This window comes from Sardina pilchardus, chromosome 4, assembly GCF_963854185.1.
Source record: "Sardina pilchardus chromosome 4, fSarPil1.1, whole genome shotgun sequence".
Lineage (NCBI taxonomy): Eukaryota > Metazoa > Chordata > Actinopteri > Clupeiformes > Clupeidae > Sardina > Sardina pilchardus.
This window is the reverse complement of record NC_084997.1, coordinates 40420278-40437617: the sequence shown is the minus strand read 5'-3', so window position 1 is coordinate 40437617 and position 17340 is coordinate 40420278. Positions and strand designations below refer to the sequence as shown.

Below are 17340 nucleotides of genomic sequence, written 5' to 3'. Positions count from 1 at the left end.
CAGAAGCGCATTTGTGAGGTCACACTCTGATGTTGGACGAGGAGACTGGCTCTCAGTCTCCACTTTAATTCATCCCAAAGGTGTTCTATTGAGTTGAGGTCAGGGCTCTGTGCAGCCCAGTCAAGTTCATCCACACCAAACTCTGTCATCCATGTCTTTATGGACCTTCCTCTGTGCACTGGTGCACAGTCATGTTGGGACAGGAAGGGGCCAAAATAATAGAAACAGAATCACTGGTGCACAGTCATGTTGGGACAGGAAGGGGTAAACCTTACTACTCATTTAAGGAGCTTGTCCTTTTTGACATGACTCAGATGCCAAAATAATAGAAACAGAAATCGAAGGGATACCTTATATGTGATTTCTGCAACCAAGGTGGGCTACACCATAGCTATACATGTTCTATATCTATGGGCTACACTGCAAAAATAAAACCTAAGAAGTGTTATTAATCTCATTAAGATCAAAAACCCATTTGGTATTGTCTTAAATGGTAATAGTCTCATTAAGATCAAAAGCCCATTTGGTATTGTCTTGAATGTTATTAGTCTCATTAAGATCAAAACCCCATTTGGTATTGTCTTTAGTGTTATTAGTCACATTAAGATCAAAACCCCATTTGGTATTGTCTTTAGTGTTATTAGTCACATTAAGATCAATAACCCATTTGGTATTGCAAGTGTTACTAATCTCAGATCAAAAACCAGCAAAGACCAGCTAAAACCAACTAAAACCAGCTTCCAGCCTAAGCTGGTTTCTTGCTGTTTTTTTCAGCAGGGTTTTCTACCAGCTATTGCTGGTCTTTGCTGATGTAGCTGATGTAGCTGGTTAGGCCACCAGCTAGACATGCTGGCGTGACCATCTGAGGAAACTGGTTGTGCTGGTGTGACCAGCCTGTCGTGTGGGATACAGCTTGTTTAAGATGGTCATGCTGTTGACTAGCCTGCCAAGCTTGACAGAGATGGTCATGCTGGTTTTCTAGAATGACCAACATAAGCTGGCATGGCCAGTAAAAACCAGCAATGTAGACCAGCAACACCAACTAAAATGACCAGCTTGAGGTGGTACGACAATCAAAACCAGCTGAATTACCATTGTAAGTTGGGTAAACCAGCTGAAGGTATGTTTTCGTAAGAGTTTTGCTGGTCTAGCTGGTCAACCATCATAGGGTGGTCAAATAAGCTGGTTAACAAGCTGGTCAACCAGCAAACCACCTTTAGCTGGTCAGGCTGGTCTCTTATTGTCCTTTTACGTGTATGTCACTTAATATTAATTTCTTTACAAACTAAGACAACATACGTGAATCTAAATGAATATAAATCCATAATAAGTAAAAAGAACATTTAAAAGTGTTATGTAGTTTTACTACAAATTGGAAAAAAACAGACTAAATGGGCCACTTAGTGAGTGTCTCTTTCAAATGCAAGTTGAGTTGAATGGGCTAAAATCAGAAACGCCACACCAGCTGACAGTAGGACTAGTTAAAAAGACACAAGGAGTTGAGACACACACACACACACACACACACACAGAAACGGCACACCAGCTGACAGTAGGACTAGTTAAAAAGACACGTTCAAAGTTGAACATGTTCAAAAATGAGTCCAACCCGTCACGTTCTGCCCTAAATTAGTCCAACCAGTCACGTTCTGCCCTAAATTACTCCAACCAGTCACGTTCTGCCTTATATTAGTCCAACCGTCACGTTCTGCCCTAAATGAGTCCAACCAGTTACGTTCTGCCCTAAATGAGTCCAACCCGTCACGTTCTGCCCTATTTGCTCTTGCTCTTGCTTTTCACTCTTGCTAAGTAAAAACAATACAACAACAATATGTATTTTGATTCACTTTTATTTTGTATGTAAACAGACATGAGGTGAGTAGAATGAGAAAATAAGTAGGAGAAGTAAATAACTAAAAGATAATAGAACCTGTGAGGTGACTCCTAGCACTCCTCAGAACTGTTTTCAGCGGCGCCCGGATGTATACAAATATCGTGACCTTTTAGCGGAAATGACATCACAGATTCCAGATTCTTCAGACAGAACTACACCTGGCGGAACTGATCATAATGAAATGCCGCCAGCACATGTCTCGTGGGGAACAGGTGACGGTAGAACCATAGAATGAACAAGTGAATACATTTAAAATATTTATTATTAAATTGAAGACTTTTTGTGACTTTCCATGACCCCACAGAGATCGTAGTGAACGTTCTATTCACCCTGATATGGGGTGCCATGGCTCACTCTAATTATCTTGCAAACATAAATCATGAAACAAAGATGACTGCAGCCTTTAATTAACATTCCAGAGTGAAAAACACACGTGTGTGTGTGTGTGTGTGTGTGTGTGTGTGTGTGTGTGTGTGTGTGTTTGTTCATGGACAGGGTTCATGACCAGACAGTTCAGTTGACCTTTTGTGTCTCGAGTTCTCTCAGCCCCTCCACTTGCCCTTCTGTAAAGAGAAGTAAGATATTACAGTCTTGCACGCACACACACACACACACACACACTCAAACACAAGAGATTACAGAACAACAGTCCTGAACACACACACACACACACACACACACACACACCTGTGCTCTCTTTGACTGGACTCCACAGTGTCAGTCCAGAGACTGATTTGGGTTTCCATTTTAAGTGCATGGCAACAGGCTCTTCCTCATCTCCATCACCTCGATCCTAGAATCACACACACACACACACACACACATGGTGAGAACAGGCTCTTCCACATCTCCATCACCTCGATCCTAGAATCACACACACACACATGGTGAGATCTTCCTCATCTCCATCACCTCAATCCTAGAATCACACACACACACATGGTGAGATCTTCCTCATCCCTAGAATCACACACACACACATGGTGAGAACACTAGGGCTTAGGAGAGTGACGATGAATGAGGAATGAGGATGAATTAGGACTAATGAGGATGAATGAAGACTAATGAGGAGGAATGAGGACTATTGAGGATGAATGAAGACTAATGAGGATGAATGAGGACTAATGAGGATGAATGAGGACTAATGAGGATGAATGTGGACTAATGAGGATGAATGAGGACTAATGAGGATGAATGATGACTAATGAGGATGAATGAGGACTAATGAAGACTAGAGAGTGAGGAATGATGACTAATGAGGACGAATGAGGACTAATGAAGACTAGAGAGTGAGGAATGATGACTAATGAGGATGAATGAGGACTAATGAGGACTAGAGAGTGAGGAATGATGACTAATGAAGACTAGAGAGTGAGGAATGAGGACTAATGAAGACTAGAGAGTGAGGAATGACTAATGAGGACTAGAGAGTGAGGAATGAGGACTAATGAAGACTAGAGAGTGAGGAATGATGACTAATGAGGATGAATGAGGACTAATGAAGACTAGAGTGAGGAATGAGGACTAATGAGGAGGAATGAGGACTAATGAGGACTAGAGAGTGAGGAATGATGACTAACCTGCTCCACCTGCATATACTCCCCATGCTGCTCACAGCCGATGTCAAATACATATTTCCCTGGACCTGAGGGCTGCACACACACACACACACACACAAGGAGTTGAGACACACACACACACACACACACACATTTTATATACTTTATTTGATTCCACTTTACAAGTCGAGTTACATAAGGAATCAAATTTATTGAATAATCCAGTAGATAAAAGCAGTTCAACAATCTCTCATGAGTTTACAGGTTCAAGGGTATAGGAAACATTGTCTCTTCCAAACACACACACACCACATCCCATACACACCAGGCACAAGCACATGCACTCACACACACACACCACACAAGTGGTTCTCAAACTTTGGAGATTTTTCAAGCCCCACCTATCCACGTTACCCCAACAAAATGGTAACGTTAAAATATTATTTCCGCATATTGGTTCATGTTACATTTCCCATCTCAATCTGCTGAATTTAATTTGCTGTTATAATCTATGCGTCTGTCTGTTTATGACTCCTGTGTGTGTGGCCTTGTCAAAAACAGAAAGGCATTATTACCAAGGGGGCAGGCGAATGTTCGGAGAGTGTAGACAGTATGGCGGCCGCCATGGTAAATAGGAGACCACTGCTAGCTAGCCATTCCATTGAATCCTATAGGGCGTAATGTGCCACTTTTGACATCAAATAACGTTACAGCTGAAGCGTTTCAAGCCTTTGTACGAACCTTTTCTATTTTCGTAAATACAGTAAATACAGTAAATACTTTTCGTTTGTGAAATTGTGAAATTGGCGTTATAACCTCGTAACTGTCTTATCGGCTGAGTAATAAACGTTTTTCCGAAATCAATGCTAAAAGTGACGTAGGTTAGGTAATGCGCATGCGTCCAGAGAGAGTAAAGTGTCGCCATAGGTCAGACTCGTGCTGCATTCACGTGCTATGGAAAATATTATATTTTCCATTTGTGAACTGGTAGTTACCAGTGTGTTGTGTTCAAGTGCTTTTGTTGCTGTACTGTTAGGAAATGAGTAAATTGCCTGTCACTCATCACTAGAGACTCCTATTTACTGCTAGCTAGCATATCGCTCTGGGTAGGTAACACCATACCATAACAGCTTTTTAAAAATGTAAACTGAGTGTTAAAGCATTATATTACAATTGTCAATGACACAACATTGTATAGGCTACAAAAACAATCTGCTATCAGTAGCAAAAAATGTTTAGTAGTGCACAATGCTATCATTCACAACTCTTCCGCCATGTCAAAAAATGTCAAAGGTTATCTCATCTCGGCAACTCGTCCATCAAAATATTCTACGAGTTGCCCAGTGGAAAATACCACATGAGATGGTGTTCATGTGCATTTTTGACCTCGGCTTTTGGTAATTACCATAATTACCATAGCACATGAAGGCACCATCTGTCAGACTACGTGCCTACGTCACATGTACGTCCCCTGAGCCTGCGCAAGAGAAAGAAGACCAAAAGGAAAACCGTTGAAATTTGCTTCCTTGGTCTCTGCTGACGTCTACGTGATAGCTCTGTCCATATCTTTTACTGCCTATGATTATTAGATAGGCATAAAAAACTAATTTCCTCCTGATCATCACCCCACCTGTCATGTCTCCTGTTCATCACCTGTCATGTCTCCTGTTCATCACCTGTCATGATGTTCATCACCTGTCATGTCTCATGTTCATCACCTGTCATGTCTCATGTTCATCACCTGTCATGTTCATCACCTGTCATGATGTTCATCACCTGTCATGTTCATCACCTGTCATGGCTCCTGATCATCACCTGTCATGTTTCCTGTTCATCACCTGTCATGTTTCCTGTTCGTCATCACCTGTCATGTTCATCACCTGTCATGATGTTCATCACCTGTCATGTTTCCTGTTCGTCATCACCTGTCATGTTCATCACCTGTCATGTCTCCTGTTCGTCACCACCTGTCATGTCTCTAATTGTCATCTCCTCCTGCTGTTCACTCCCTCTGTCTCCTGTGCTGTGCTGTGTGGGAGGGGGAGTGGCTATGGTAGAGCGGAGAAAGCTAACGTGTGCTTCTGTTACCGATATATTTACCGATATCTTTTACTTATCCGAACAACGTGCAACTTGCCACTGTACTCACTCTTACCCTTAGCAAAACACCTGCCATGTGTGTGTGTGTGTGTGTGTGTGTGTGTGTAGTTTCAGAGGTGGATAAGTATAGTCTCCACTACACCCCTGCATGTGTGTGTGTGTGTGTGTGTGTGTGTGTGTGTGTGTGTGTGTGTGTGTATGTGTAGTTTCAGAGGTGGATAAGTATAGTCTCCACTACACCCCTGCATGTGTGTGTGTGTGTGTGTGTGTGTGCCTGCATGTCTGCATGTGGCGTTTGGACTCACGTTGTTGCTGTGGAAGTGGCCCTGGAATCTGTGGTTGAGATGAATGATCTCTCCTGCCCCCTCCATCTTGCCCCCCACCCACGAGCCGCAGTACTGGGAGCCTGTAGCCTTGTACACGTACACACCCTGCCCATGCCTGAGGGAGGGAGAGAGAGCAGGCTACATGAGGGAGAGTCAATGTTTAATCTTCTCATTCCACAGAAAAGTGTGTGAGAGAGGAGTGTGTGTTTATGTTCACATATGTGTTAACTGGATGTAGTGTGCGTGTGAGAGTGTGTGAGGTCAGAGCACCTCTGATGCCGTAGCCATTCCCCGTCGTAGGTGTCTCCGTTGGGATACGTGTACACCCCATGGCCTTGTCTGAGGTCCTCCACCCAGTTCCCTGTAGGAGAGAGGGAGAGACTCATTTATCCATTTATTGTGTCCGCAAAAGTGCTAACTGGTTGAATTATCTGACATATTTCATCCCACCTTCGTATTTGGAACCATCCGGATAATAGAAGACCCCATGACCGTGCTTCAAATTTGTATAGTACTCTCCAATATACCGAGCACCGTTCTTGAACCGGTAAGTTCCCTTCAGCAGAGAAGAGGTGGATGTTAACGTTATTAAAATGGGAGAAACAGGTACTCTTCAAACTTTAAAGCAATGTGGAGTAACTTTACCTGACCGCATCGTTTGCCGATTTCGTACAGGCCCTGATAGGTGTCTCCGTTTGGTAGTACGGCTCTGCCAAAACCATGTCTTTCTCCGGCTTCATTCCGCTCCCCCTCGTACTCCTGCAACAATCAACAACATTATAGCTAAATTGTAACGTCACACTTAGCAGCTAACGTTGGTAGCAGCTAGGCTAGAATCTATATTGGCTTGCGAGCTGGAGTTGTAGAACTAACTAAGAAATCATATAATATTTGATCTCACCCCAAGGTACCCCTGTTCATCGTCAAAATCCACAGATCCGGCGTCTGACATTATAACAAAATAAAGTAGTAGTTAGTAACGTTAGTTGGGCTAGAACGCTACGGCAACGTTAGTGAACCAAAACACAGGTCTTGGCTTCAGTTTACTGTTGTCATGACAACCACGTGGTTAAGTCCAAAGGGGGCAGCCGTGGCTTTGCAAAATTTAGAAAGCGCTCAAGATTTCATGGTCATCTGCAGTGGACATTAACTTTTTGAAATGTGAGGATCCGGCTTCTGACAAAGAAATGGAAAAAGTCAGCTCAATGATTATTCTACTCTAAAATCAGCTGCTTTCATATGATCAGCGTTTAGCTCATCCCCTAGCTTGCCCAATGCCCATCCGACACTTTCCCGTTCGCGGACCAACATTTAAACCTTTCTGCAGTTTGACCAAAGAAAAGCCGGTTCGGAACTTAAACCAGAAATAGTTGTTTTTTCCTGCGAGCCAGAGTGGGCGTGTCATCCTTAAGAGTTTTTCGTCCATATCAGCTGTTGATGAGTAAACAAAACTATAGTCAACTAGCACTTCAGACGGTAGGCTAGCATTTTAAATGTTCTGTCATTTTCACGAGAACTGTTCATATCATTCTCCATGTGCATATGTCTTTAACTTTTGTTTTGATGCAATGATGATGCATCCTTGGTTCGGTTCAAAACTTGAGAATTGTGGGCCGGTTCCCTGTAGCAAAGAATCCTGAACGGAACCGGTTAAAGAACAGGTTCTCTGTTCTTTAAAACGCCTATGGACATTCTTTTCCCCGTAAGTCTGAGTGTATAGCTTCGAGACTATTTTTAAAATAAATTAGAAAGGGAAAAAAAACAAAGTGCGATAAAGATTGTTTATTAAAACAATCCAGTGTCCATATCATTCCGTCGGCTGAGCCAGTCCTGGCCTTGGAGGAGAACAGAGTTATCTGGCAAAAAATTTTCTGAGTAAAATTATATACGAGGTGGCGTTTTGCTTCCATGTATGTAGTTCCTGTGTTCAATACAACATCGATAACACAGGTATTCATTTAGTTTTCCGATGACGGGATACTTCTCCCAACGACGACATCAGAGAAACGAGCGGAGTCGCCGGAGGCGGGCCACGAGCGCACCGTGTGCACGCGAAACCAGTTCCGTGTAGTGACGTCAGTGTAGTGAGCAGCGCGAGCTGTTTGTCCAGTCTGCAAGGGCTGAATGAGGAAGTGTGCCACACAAGCACGTAAAGAAACGACTCGGCCGTGGTTCCGTAGCCTTCTCGACCCCGGTAAGATAAACACATATCCAGTAGAACGGAAGGACAGGCAGAATACGGGACACAGTTGAGCAGACCGTGGCTTCTGAGTGATGACGCGGGAGGCTCTTCTGCGCTGATGTTGGCTGTGTTGTCTGATTAGTTTGAACTCCGATCTGAAATGCTGTCCGATCCACGGGACTCACAGGGTCTAACTTTGAGTTACCGTCAGCTGAAGTCAAAGATCTAACCGGTAGGTCACAGGCAGATTTGTGCTCTGTGAATTGATGTGGATCGGAAGTTAGTCGCTGCTGGACAAGGAAGCATCTAGAAGTTGGAGGGTTAGTTGTGTGTGATGGGTGTGTTGTGGTCTGTCTGGTAGTTTTGCTGTGATCGGACTGGACGGAGGATGCAGTGAAGCAGCTGAGGCAGCTGGAGTGTTCAGACATGTACACTACCTGTAGCAGTGATTGGGGTAGGGGCAGAGATGGGGTACGCTACCTGTAGCAGTGATTGGGGTAGGGGCAGAGATGGGTACGCTACCTGTAGCAGTGATTGGGGTAGGGGCAGAGATGGGGTACCTGTAGCAGTGACTAGTGGCAGGTTGTGGCATTGGGTTGTACTAGTGTGCCACTAGTACAGTCCTCAAGGTGTGTGTGTGTGTGTGTGTGTGTGTGTGTGTGTGTGTGTGTGTGTGTGTGTGTATGTGTATGTGTATGTGTATGTGTGTGTGTGTGTGTGTGTGTGTGTGTGTGTGTGTGTGTGTGTGTGTGTGCGTGCGCGCAGTCCTCAAGGTGTGGCTGTTCAGGAGAGGCTGTTCCAGTCTGTAATTGTGTCAACAGACGTCAGGACTCTGAGCAGTAGAACAAAAGCATGAAAAAGCATATTGAATTGAATATTGAATTGATTATAGTAAATGTATATAAAAAAGCATATTGAATTTGATATTGAATTGATTATAGTGAATGTATATAAAAAAGCATATTGAATGTAATATTGAATTGATTTCAATTTCAATTTAATTTCACTTATAGAGCGGCAAAACATTACACATACACGTCTCATGGCGCTTTACAGAGTGTTACACATTCAAAGAGAGCTCATGAGTAACAGGGGCAAGGAAAAACTCCCTGGAATTGGAGATACATATTACATATAGGAAGAAGAAACCTCACGACTCAAGGGCCCAACCCATCTGCCTAGGGTCAGTTACAGTAGGCTACAGTAAAGTCATTTGTAGTATCAAAAGGTTCAAACAGTCCAGTGTAGGGAATAAATTGTCCATTAGTAATCCATTAGTAATTTCGGAAAGTAATGGGTCGCTAGGATGCGTGGGCCAGGGATCCGGGCGGGGAACCACAGCAGGCGATGGTAGGGCAGTCATAGGGATGACGATGGCAATGGCAGTCAGAGGGATGGGACTTCAGGTGTGATGAGGGCCAGGCACAAAGATGGCTGATGACTGGTAATGGTTTACCTCACAGGTGATATATAGGGGAAAGGGAAGAGAAATAAAGTGGGTTAGTATTACTTTAAGTCATGATGGTTGGTATTGATAAGCATATCAATGGGGATACAAATTATTATACTATAGAGGGAAAAGGCAGAGGGGGAGAGGGAGGGAGTTGAATGACAGGACAGAGAGAGGGGGAAAGAGGCAGAGTTGAGAGAGACAGAGGGAGAGAGGGGGAAAGAGGGAGAGTTGAGAGAGACAGAGGGAGAGGGGAGAAGAGGAGTTGTACGGCAAAACACATGAGAAGTCCTTGACAGCGCTATAGCAGCATAACTAAGGCATGGTGGAGGGTAGTCAGCGCTATGCTAAAGCAGCATAACTAAGGCATGGTGGAGGGTAGTCAGCACCAGCACAGGTGTGGTCAGTAGCCACCATGGGACGCATGACTGGGGCACCAGTCACACAAGCCCACAGAAGAGGTGGTCCGTTCCAATAAGACCCTGAAGTGGTTGAAGTTCCACACTGCACCATACCTAACTATGGGAAGCGCTAAAGAGATATGTTTTAAGTCTAGACTTGAACATAGGGAGGGTGTCTGCTAATCGAATTGAGGGAGGAAGATTATTCCAGAGCAGAGGTGTGCGGTAACAAAAGGCTCTGCCTCCTACTGTAGTTTTTGAAATTCTTGGAATTACAAGAAGTCCAGTATTTTGTGATCAAAAGGGTCTAGGTGGATTATATGGGACTAGAAGATCTTTAATATATTCGGGTGCCCTGCCATTTATGGCTTTGTATGGTAGAAGTAGAATTCTAGTCAATGCGACTTTTAACAGGTAACCAATGTAGAGATGCTATAGATGTGGGAAATATGTTCATATGTTTTGGTCCTAGTGAGTGTGCGAGCAGCTGCATTTTGTATAGGCTGTAAGCTTTTTAGACAGGTATTATTGCAGCCGGCGTTGATTGATTGAGATTACACATCAGGCCTGTGGTAACTGAACTGGTGGCGATCTGAATAGTTTAGGTTCAAATGTATGACAACCTAGGAAGAACAATACAGGCGGAGGTCTGCGCTCTCTGAGTGATTTTCTAGTTTTTATATGTGTGAATATATTTATGTATGTTTGTATGGTTTTTATTTGTCTGAATATGTGTGTGTGTGTGTGTGTGTGTGTGCGTGTGTGCGTGTGTGCATGTGTGTGTGTGTGTGTGTGTGTGTGTGTGTGTGTGTGGTTTTGTATGAGGCACATCATGATTTCATGGTTATAGAAATGATCTAATAAATGGCTGTTGAACTCTCTCTCTCTCCCTCTCTCTCTCTCCCTCTCTCTCTCTCCCTCTCTTTCTCTCTTGTCCCTCACTGTCTCTATTCTAGGGGCTGGAGCATCTTTTGAGGATGTCAACATGAAAGACCATGAGAGTGTGTGTGCGTGTGCATTAGTGTTTATCTGAACCTCTCTGTGTGTGTGTGTGTGTGTGTGTGTGTGTGTGTGTGTGTGTTTGTTTTTGTTTAAAAGTGTCTGTGTGTGTGTGTGTGTGTGTGTGTGTGCCTGATTTGTTGTCATGGCGCCAGTACCCCCTGGTATTCGCTTCCTCACATCCTTCCACAGGGACCAATGGTGAGTTTATCTGTGTGTGTGTGTGTGTGTGTCTGTCTACGTGTGTGTGTGAGTTTGTCTGTGTGTGTGTGTGTGTGTGTGTGTGTGTGAGTGTGTGTGTATACGTGTGTGTGTGAGTTTATCTGTGTGTGTGTGTGTGTGTGTGTGTGTGTGTGTGTGTGTGTGTGTGTGTGTGTGAGTTTATCTGTGTGTGTGTGTGTGTGTATGTGTGAGTTTATCTGTGTGTGTGTGTGTGTGTGTGTGTGTGTGTGTGTGTGTGTGTGTGTGTGTGTGTGTGTGTGTGTGTGAGAGAGTTTATCTGTGTGTGTGTGTGTGTGTGTGTGTGTGTGTGTGTGTGTGTGTGTGTGAGAGAGTTTGTGTGTGTGTGTGTGTGTGTGTGTGTGTGTGTGTGTGTGAGTTTATCTGTGTGTGTGTGTGTGTGAGTTTATCTGTGTGTGTGTGTGTGTGTGTGTGTGTGTGTGTGTGTGTGTGTGTGTGTGTGTGTGTGTGTGAGAGAGTTTATCTGTGTATGTGTGTATGTGTGAGTTTATCTGTGTGTGTGTGTGTGTGTATGTGTGTGAGTTTATCTGTGTGTGTGTGTGTGTCTGTCTGTGAGTTTATCTCTGTGTGTGTGTGTGTGTGTGTGTGTGTGTGTGTGTGTGTGAGTGTGAGTTTATCTGTGTGTGTGTGTGTGTGTGTGTGTGTGTGTGTGTGTGTGAATAATCATAATCTCAATATTGAACAAAATAATCGTGATAATGATTTTTACCATAATCGAGCAGCCCTACTGCGATACAACGTGATTCAGTACGATTTGTTCAGATTGTCCATGTAGTTCAAACAACAGACGTATGTTTTGAACAGATTAGTTCCGAAGGAATTAGAATGATAAAAGCACCATTACCAACAGAACATTTACCAGTCACTATGAAACACCCTTTATAAATACCTTACTTCACTATGAAACAAAGCCCCTTCATTTCACCCAATACCTGACTCTTCAACTAGTAGCATTAGCAGTGTAGTATTAGCAATGTGTACCAGTAGCATTAGCAGTGTAGCATTAGCAATGTGTACCAGTAGCATTAGCAGTGTAGCATTAGCAGTGTGTACCAGTAGCATTGGCAGTGTAGTATTAGCAGTGTAGCATTAGCAATATGTACCAGTAGCATTAGCAGTGCAGCATTAGCAGTGTAGCATTAGCAGTGTAATATTAGCAGTGTAGTATTAACAGTGTAGCATTAACAGTATGTACCAGTAGCATTAGCCGTGTAGTATTAGCAATGTAGCATTAGCAGTATGTACCAGTAGCATTAACAGTGTAACATAAACAGTGTAGCATTACCAGTGTCGCATTAGCAGTATGTACCAGTAGCATTAGCAGTGTAACATTAGCAGTGTAGTATTAGCAGTGTAACATTAGCAGTGTAACATTAGCAGTGTAGTATCAGCAGTGTGTACCAGTAGTATTAGCAGTGTAGCATTAGCAGTGTGTACCAGTAGTATTAGCAGTGTTGCATTAGCAGTATGTACCAGTAGCATTGGCAGTGTAGTATTAGCAGTAACATTAACAGTGTAGTATCAGCAGTATGTATCAGCAGTATGTACCAGTAGCATTAGCAGTGTAGCATTAGCAGTGTAGCATTAGCAGTATGTACCAGTAGCATTAGCAGTGTAGCATTAGCAGTGTAGCATTAGCAGTATGTACCAGTAGCATTAGCAGTGTAGCATTAGCAGTATGTACCAGTAGCATTAGCAGTGTAGTATTAGCAGTGAAGCATTAACAGTGTAGCATTAGCAGTGTGTACCAGTAGCATTAGCAGTGTAGCATTAGCAGTGTGTAGCAGTAGTATTAGCAGTGTAGTATTTGCAGTGAAGCATTAGCAGTGTAACATCAGCAGTGTGTACCAGTAGCATTAGCAGTGTAGCATTAACAGTGTAACATCAGCAGTGTGTACCAGTAGCATAAGCAGTGTAGCATTAGCAGTGTAGCATTAACAGTGTAACATCAGCAGTGTGTACCAGTAGCATAAGCAGTGTAGCATAAGCAGTGTAGTATTAGCAGTGTAGCATCAGCAGTGTGTACCAGTAGCATTAGCAGTGTAGCATTAGTAGTGTGTACCAGTAGCATTAGCAGTTTGTAGCAGTAGCATAAGCAGTGTAGCATTAGCAGTGTGTACCAGTAGCATTAGCAGTGTAGCATTAGTAGTCTGTTGTCCCCTCGCCCTGTCCCTGCCGGTGTGCCTGGATCTGTAAAAGACAAGTAAAGGGAGAGGTCAGCCAGAATGTGTTTAATTTGTCTGTGTGTGTGTGTGTGTGTGTGTGTGTGTGTGTGTGTGTGCGGTAAACATTATTTGATGGACTTTGATCTCCAACGACAGTGTGTGTTTATGTGGGTGTGGACATGTGTCTGTTAGAATGTGTGTGTGTGTGTGTGTGTTTCAGTGAGAGGGAAAGAGAGAGAGAGAGAGAAACTGAGTGTATGCCTCATGTTCATGACAGCTCTGTGGTTATGCGCAACCTCTCCTAATTCATTAAAACCATTAAGACAAAAATGCCTCCTTTCAGTCTATTATGGATGGTCACGATTTTATGGCTTAAATGCCAATTGTCAATGGAGAGATTGCATTGAATTTGTACTTCCGGAATCGGCTGTGGGCGGGACTGTTGCGCTCTATAGCTAGCATAGAAAGGAACTGTGTTAGCAGTGTTTAAAGCTAGCATAAAAAGGGACTGTGTTAGCATTGTCTTTAGCTAGCAGTGTTTAAAGTGTAACTCTGGCGAAAATTGACCCCTGTGTGTGTCTGTGTGTGTGTGGGGGGAGTAGGTATTGGGCGTTCACCTTCATTCTCACCTTGACCCTGTGTGTGTGTGTGTGTGTGTGTGTGTGTGTGTGTGGGGAGTAGGTATCGGGCGTTCACCTTCATTCTCACCTTCCTGCTGTATACCAGTTTTCACCTCTCCAGAAAACCCATCAGCATCGTCAAGGTAACCGCACTCACACTCATACACACACTTCCACACACACACACTACCACACACACACACACATTGAGCTCCATGAGAACTGTTCTGTGATGACTGAACTGTGTGTGTGTGTGTGTGTGTGTGTGTGTGTGTGTGTGTGTGTGTGTGTGTGTGTGTGTGTGTGTGTGTGTGTGTAGAGTGAGCTTCATAAGAACTGCTCTGTGATGACTGAACTGTCTGAAGGCGCAAGCAGCAGCAGCCAGCAGCCTCAGATCCAAACAGACTGCAGCTGGAAGCCCTTTGGTAAGCATACCACACACACACACACACACACGTAAGCATACCACAAAACCACACACACACACACACACACACATGTAAGCATACCACACAACCACACACACACACACACACACACACGTAAGCATACCACACACACACACACACACACACACACACACACACACACACACACACACACACACACGTAAGCATACCACAAAACCACACACACACACACACACACACACACACACACACACACACACATGTAAGCATACCACACAACCACACACACACACACACACACACGTAAGCATACCACACACACACACACACATAAGCATACCACACAACCACACACACACACACACGCACACACACGTAAGCATACCACACAACCACACACACACACACACACACACACACACACGTAAGCATACCACACAACCACACACACACACACACACACACACACACACACACACACACACACACACACAACCACACACACACACACACACACACACACACACACACGTAAGCATGCCATACAACCAAACACACACACACACACACACACACACACGTAAGCATATCATAGAACTATACACACACACACACACACACACACACACACACACACACACACACACACACACACACATGTAAGCATACCATAGAAACACACACACGGCCCCAGCCGTGGCGCAGCTGGCTGGGGCACCTGCACCGCACGCCGGCGACCCGGGTTCGATTCCCGCCCCGTGGTCCTTTCCGGATCCCACCCCGACTCTCTCTCCCTCTCGCTTCCTGTCATTCTCTCTACTGTCCTGTCCAATTAAAGGCATAAAAAGCCCAAAAAAATAATCTTTAAAAAAAAAAAAGAAACACACACACACTCACACTCACACTCACACACAGGTAAGCATACCATAGAACCACACACACACACACACAAGTTCAACGATGACGCAAGTAGGCCTAATTGTGCTGACATCACTGATCAAGTGAAGACGTTGCAGTGGCACATAAAATCCAGCGGTGGCGCTGTGTCGCTGCTAAATACATTGTAGGGGAAGCACTGCACACGGACACACACACAGAGACACACACACACACGGACACACACACTGCCATGTCTCCACAAGGACACACACACGGACACACACAGAGACACACACACAGACACGGACACACACACTGCCATGTCTCCACAAGGACACACACACGGACACACACAGAGACACACACACAGACACGGACACACACACTGCCATGTCTCCACAAGGACAAGGACTCCACATCTCCCCTTTACAGAATACAGAACCATTCTATCTCCCCTTTATAGAACACAGAACCATTCTATCACCCCTTTATAGAATACAGAACCATTCTATCTCCCCTTTATAGAATACAGAACCATTCTATCACCCCTTTATAGAATACAAAACCATTCTATCACCCTTAATAGAATACAGAACCATTCTATCTCCCCTTTAAGGTCAGGTCATTCTATCTCCCCTTTAAGGTCAGGTCATTCTATCTCCCCTTTAAGGTCTGGTCATTCTATCTCCCCTTTAAGGTCTGGTCATTCTATCTCCCCTTTAAGGTCTGGTCATTCTATCTCCCCTTTAAGGTCTGGGCCTCTAACAGAGTAACTGAAGTTCTGGACTCTGGCACCTTCTCTCTGCCCACCTGTGCATAGAATACATGTGTGTGTGTGTATGTAACGTGTGTGTGTGTATATAACGTGTGTGTAACGTGTGTGTGTGTGTGTGTGTGTATATATAACGTGTGTGTGTGTGTGTGTGTAACGTGTGTGTAACGTGTGTGTGTGTGTGTGTGTGTGTATATATAACGTGTGTGTGTGTGTGTGTGTGTGTATATAACGTGTGTGTGTGTGTGTGTGTGTGTGTGTGTGTGTATAACGTGTGTGTGTGTTTTGCTATGTGTGCAGATAAGAGTAACTATAAGCAGCTTCTTGGAGCCATGGACTACTCCTTTCTCTGTGCTTACGCTGTGGGCATGTATCTCAGGTAACACACACACACACACACACACACACACACACACACACACACACACACACACACACACACACACACACCTCTTACACTACACTGAGCCTGTGTGCTAGAGATCATGTATCTCAGGTAACACACACACACACACACACACACACACACACCTCTTACACTACACTGAGCCCGTGTGCTAGACATCATGTATTTCAGGTAACACACACACACACACACACACACACACCTCTTACACTACACTGAGCCCGTGTGCTAGAGATCATGTATCTTATTCACTATGTATCACCAGTCTTCACAGGTCATCATTATAAGCCTGCACTAATATGTGATGTCATCTTTGTGCGCCTTGCAGTGGCATCATTGGTGAACGCCTACCCATCCGTCTCTACCTCACAGTTGGCATGATAACCAGTGGGCTCTTCACCTGTCTGTTTGGTTTTGGGTACATTTACAATATCCACTCTCTAGGGTTCTACATCTTCATCCAGGTACACACACACACACACACACACACACACACCTACAATATCCACTCTCTAGGGTTCTACATATTCATCCAGGTACACACACACACACACACACTCATACAACATGAGCATGTGAGCTTCGTGTGGTTTTGACGGTTCATGGCGTGTGTGTGTGTGTGTGTGTGTGTGTGTGTGTGTGTGTGTGTGTGGAGCATGTGTGTGTTGACGGTTCATGTTGCCTCATACCCGTACGTCACCTATAACACAATTTATAAGGGGTGTCACGATTTTCCAAATCCTCGATTAGATTTAATTTTCGATTCAATTCGACTTTCGATCTTTTTTTTATTAATGTATTCTATTATTATTATTATTATTTTCATTTATATTGTTTTGCCCTTTTCTTATTCTGTTTCGGGGGGCTTTTATTTTGAAAGACATTTTTATTAAACACACACTCACACACATATAGACCCGCACACACTGCGTATGTG

General features: G+C 44.0%; 2 protein-coding genes across 4 annotated transcripts in view; one reads left to right on the top strand and one right to left on the bottom strand.

Annotated features, from left to right (window-relative positions):
• Positions 1 to 1832: 1832 nt before the first annotated feature.
• rsph1 (radial spoke head component 1) lies at positions 1833 to 7144 on the bottom strand. The gene is made up of 8 exons (XM_062535495.1): positions 6781 to 7144; positions 6525 to 6638; positions 6330 to 6435; positions 6150 to 6240; positions 5859 to 5994; positions 3475 to 3546; positions 2582 to 2687; positions 1833 to 2457 (listed from the first exon to the last, which is right to left on the bottom strand). Exons 1-8 carry the CDS (start codon positions 6829 to 6831, stop codon positions 2408 to 2410), a joined length of 726 nt encoding a protein of 241 aa, XP_062391479.1. The 5' UTR covers positions 6832 to 7144; the 3' UTR covers positions 1833 to 2407.
• An 835-nt stretch (positions 7145 to 7979) lies between these two features.
• Positions 7980 to 17340, top strand: part of slc37a1 (solute carrier family 37 member 1) — a 40638-nt gene continuing 31277 nt past the window's right edge. For 2 of the 3 annotated variants that reach the window (XM_062535491.1, XM_062535494.1), the window contains exons 1-6: positions 7980 to 8073; positions 10869 to 11112; positions 13998 to 14079; positions 14256 to 14361; positions 16298 to 16376; positions 16732 to 16867. In XM_062535491.1, coding sequence (XP_062391475.1) covers positions 11057 to 11112; positions 13998 to 14079; positions 14256 to 14361; positions 16298 to 16376; positions 16732 to 16867 — 459 coding nt within the window. In that variant the 5' untranslated portion in view covers positions 7980 to 8073; positions 10869 to 11056. Of the gene's footprint in view, positions 8294 to 10868; positions 11113 to 13997; positions 14080 to 14255; positions 14362 to 16297; positions 16377 to 16731; positions 16868 to 17340 lie in introns of all 3 variants that reach the window. The other variant, XM_062535493.1, reaches the window with a different exon arrangement.

Coding starts and splice junctions, on each gene's coding strand:
- rsph1 (XM_062535495.1), bottom strand. CDS start 6,831: ATGTCAGACGCCGGATCTGTGGATTTTGACGATGAACAGGGGTACCTT. Junction 6,639..6,780: donor ATGAACAGGGGTACCTTGGG/GTGAGATCAAAT, acceptor TGATTGTTGCAG/GAGTACGAGGGGGAGCGGAA. Junction 6,241..6,329: donor GGATGGTTCCAAATACGAAG/GTGGGATGAAAT, acceptor TCTCTCCTACAG/GGAACTGGGTGGAGGACCTC.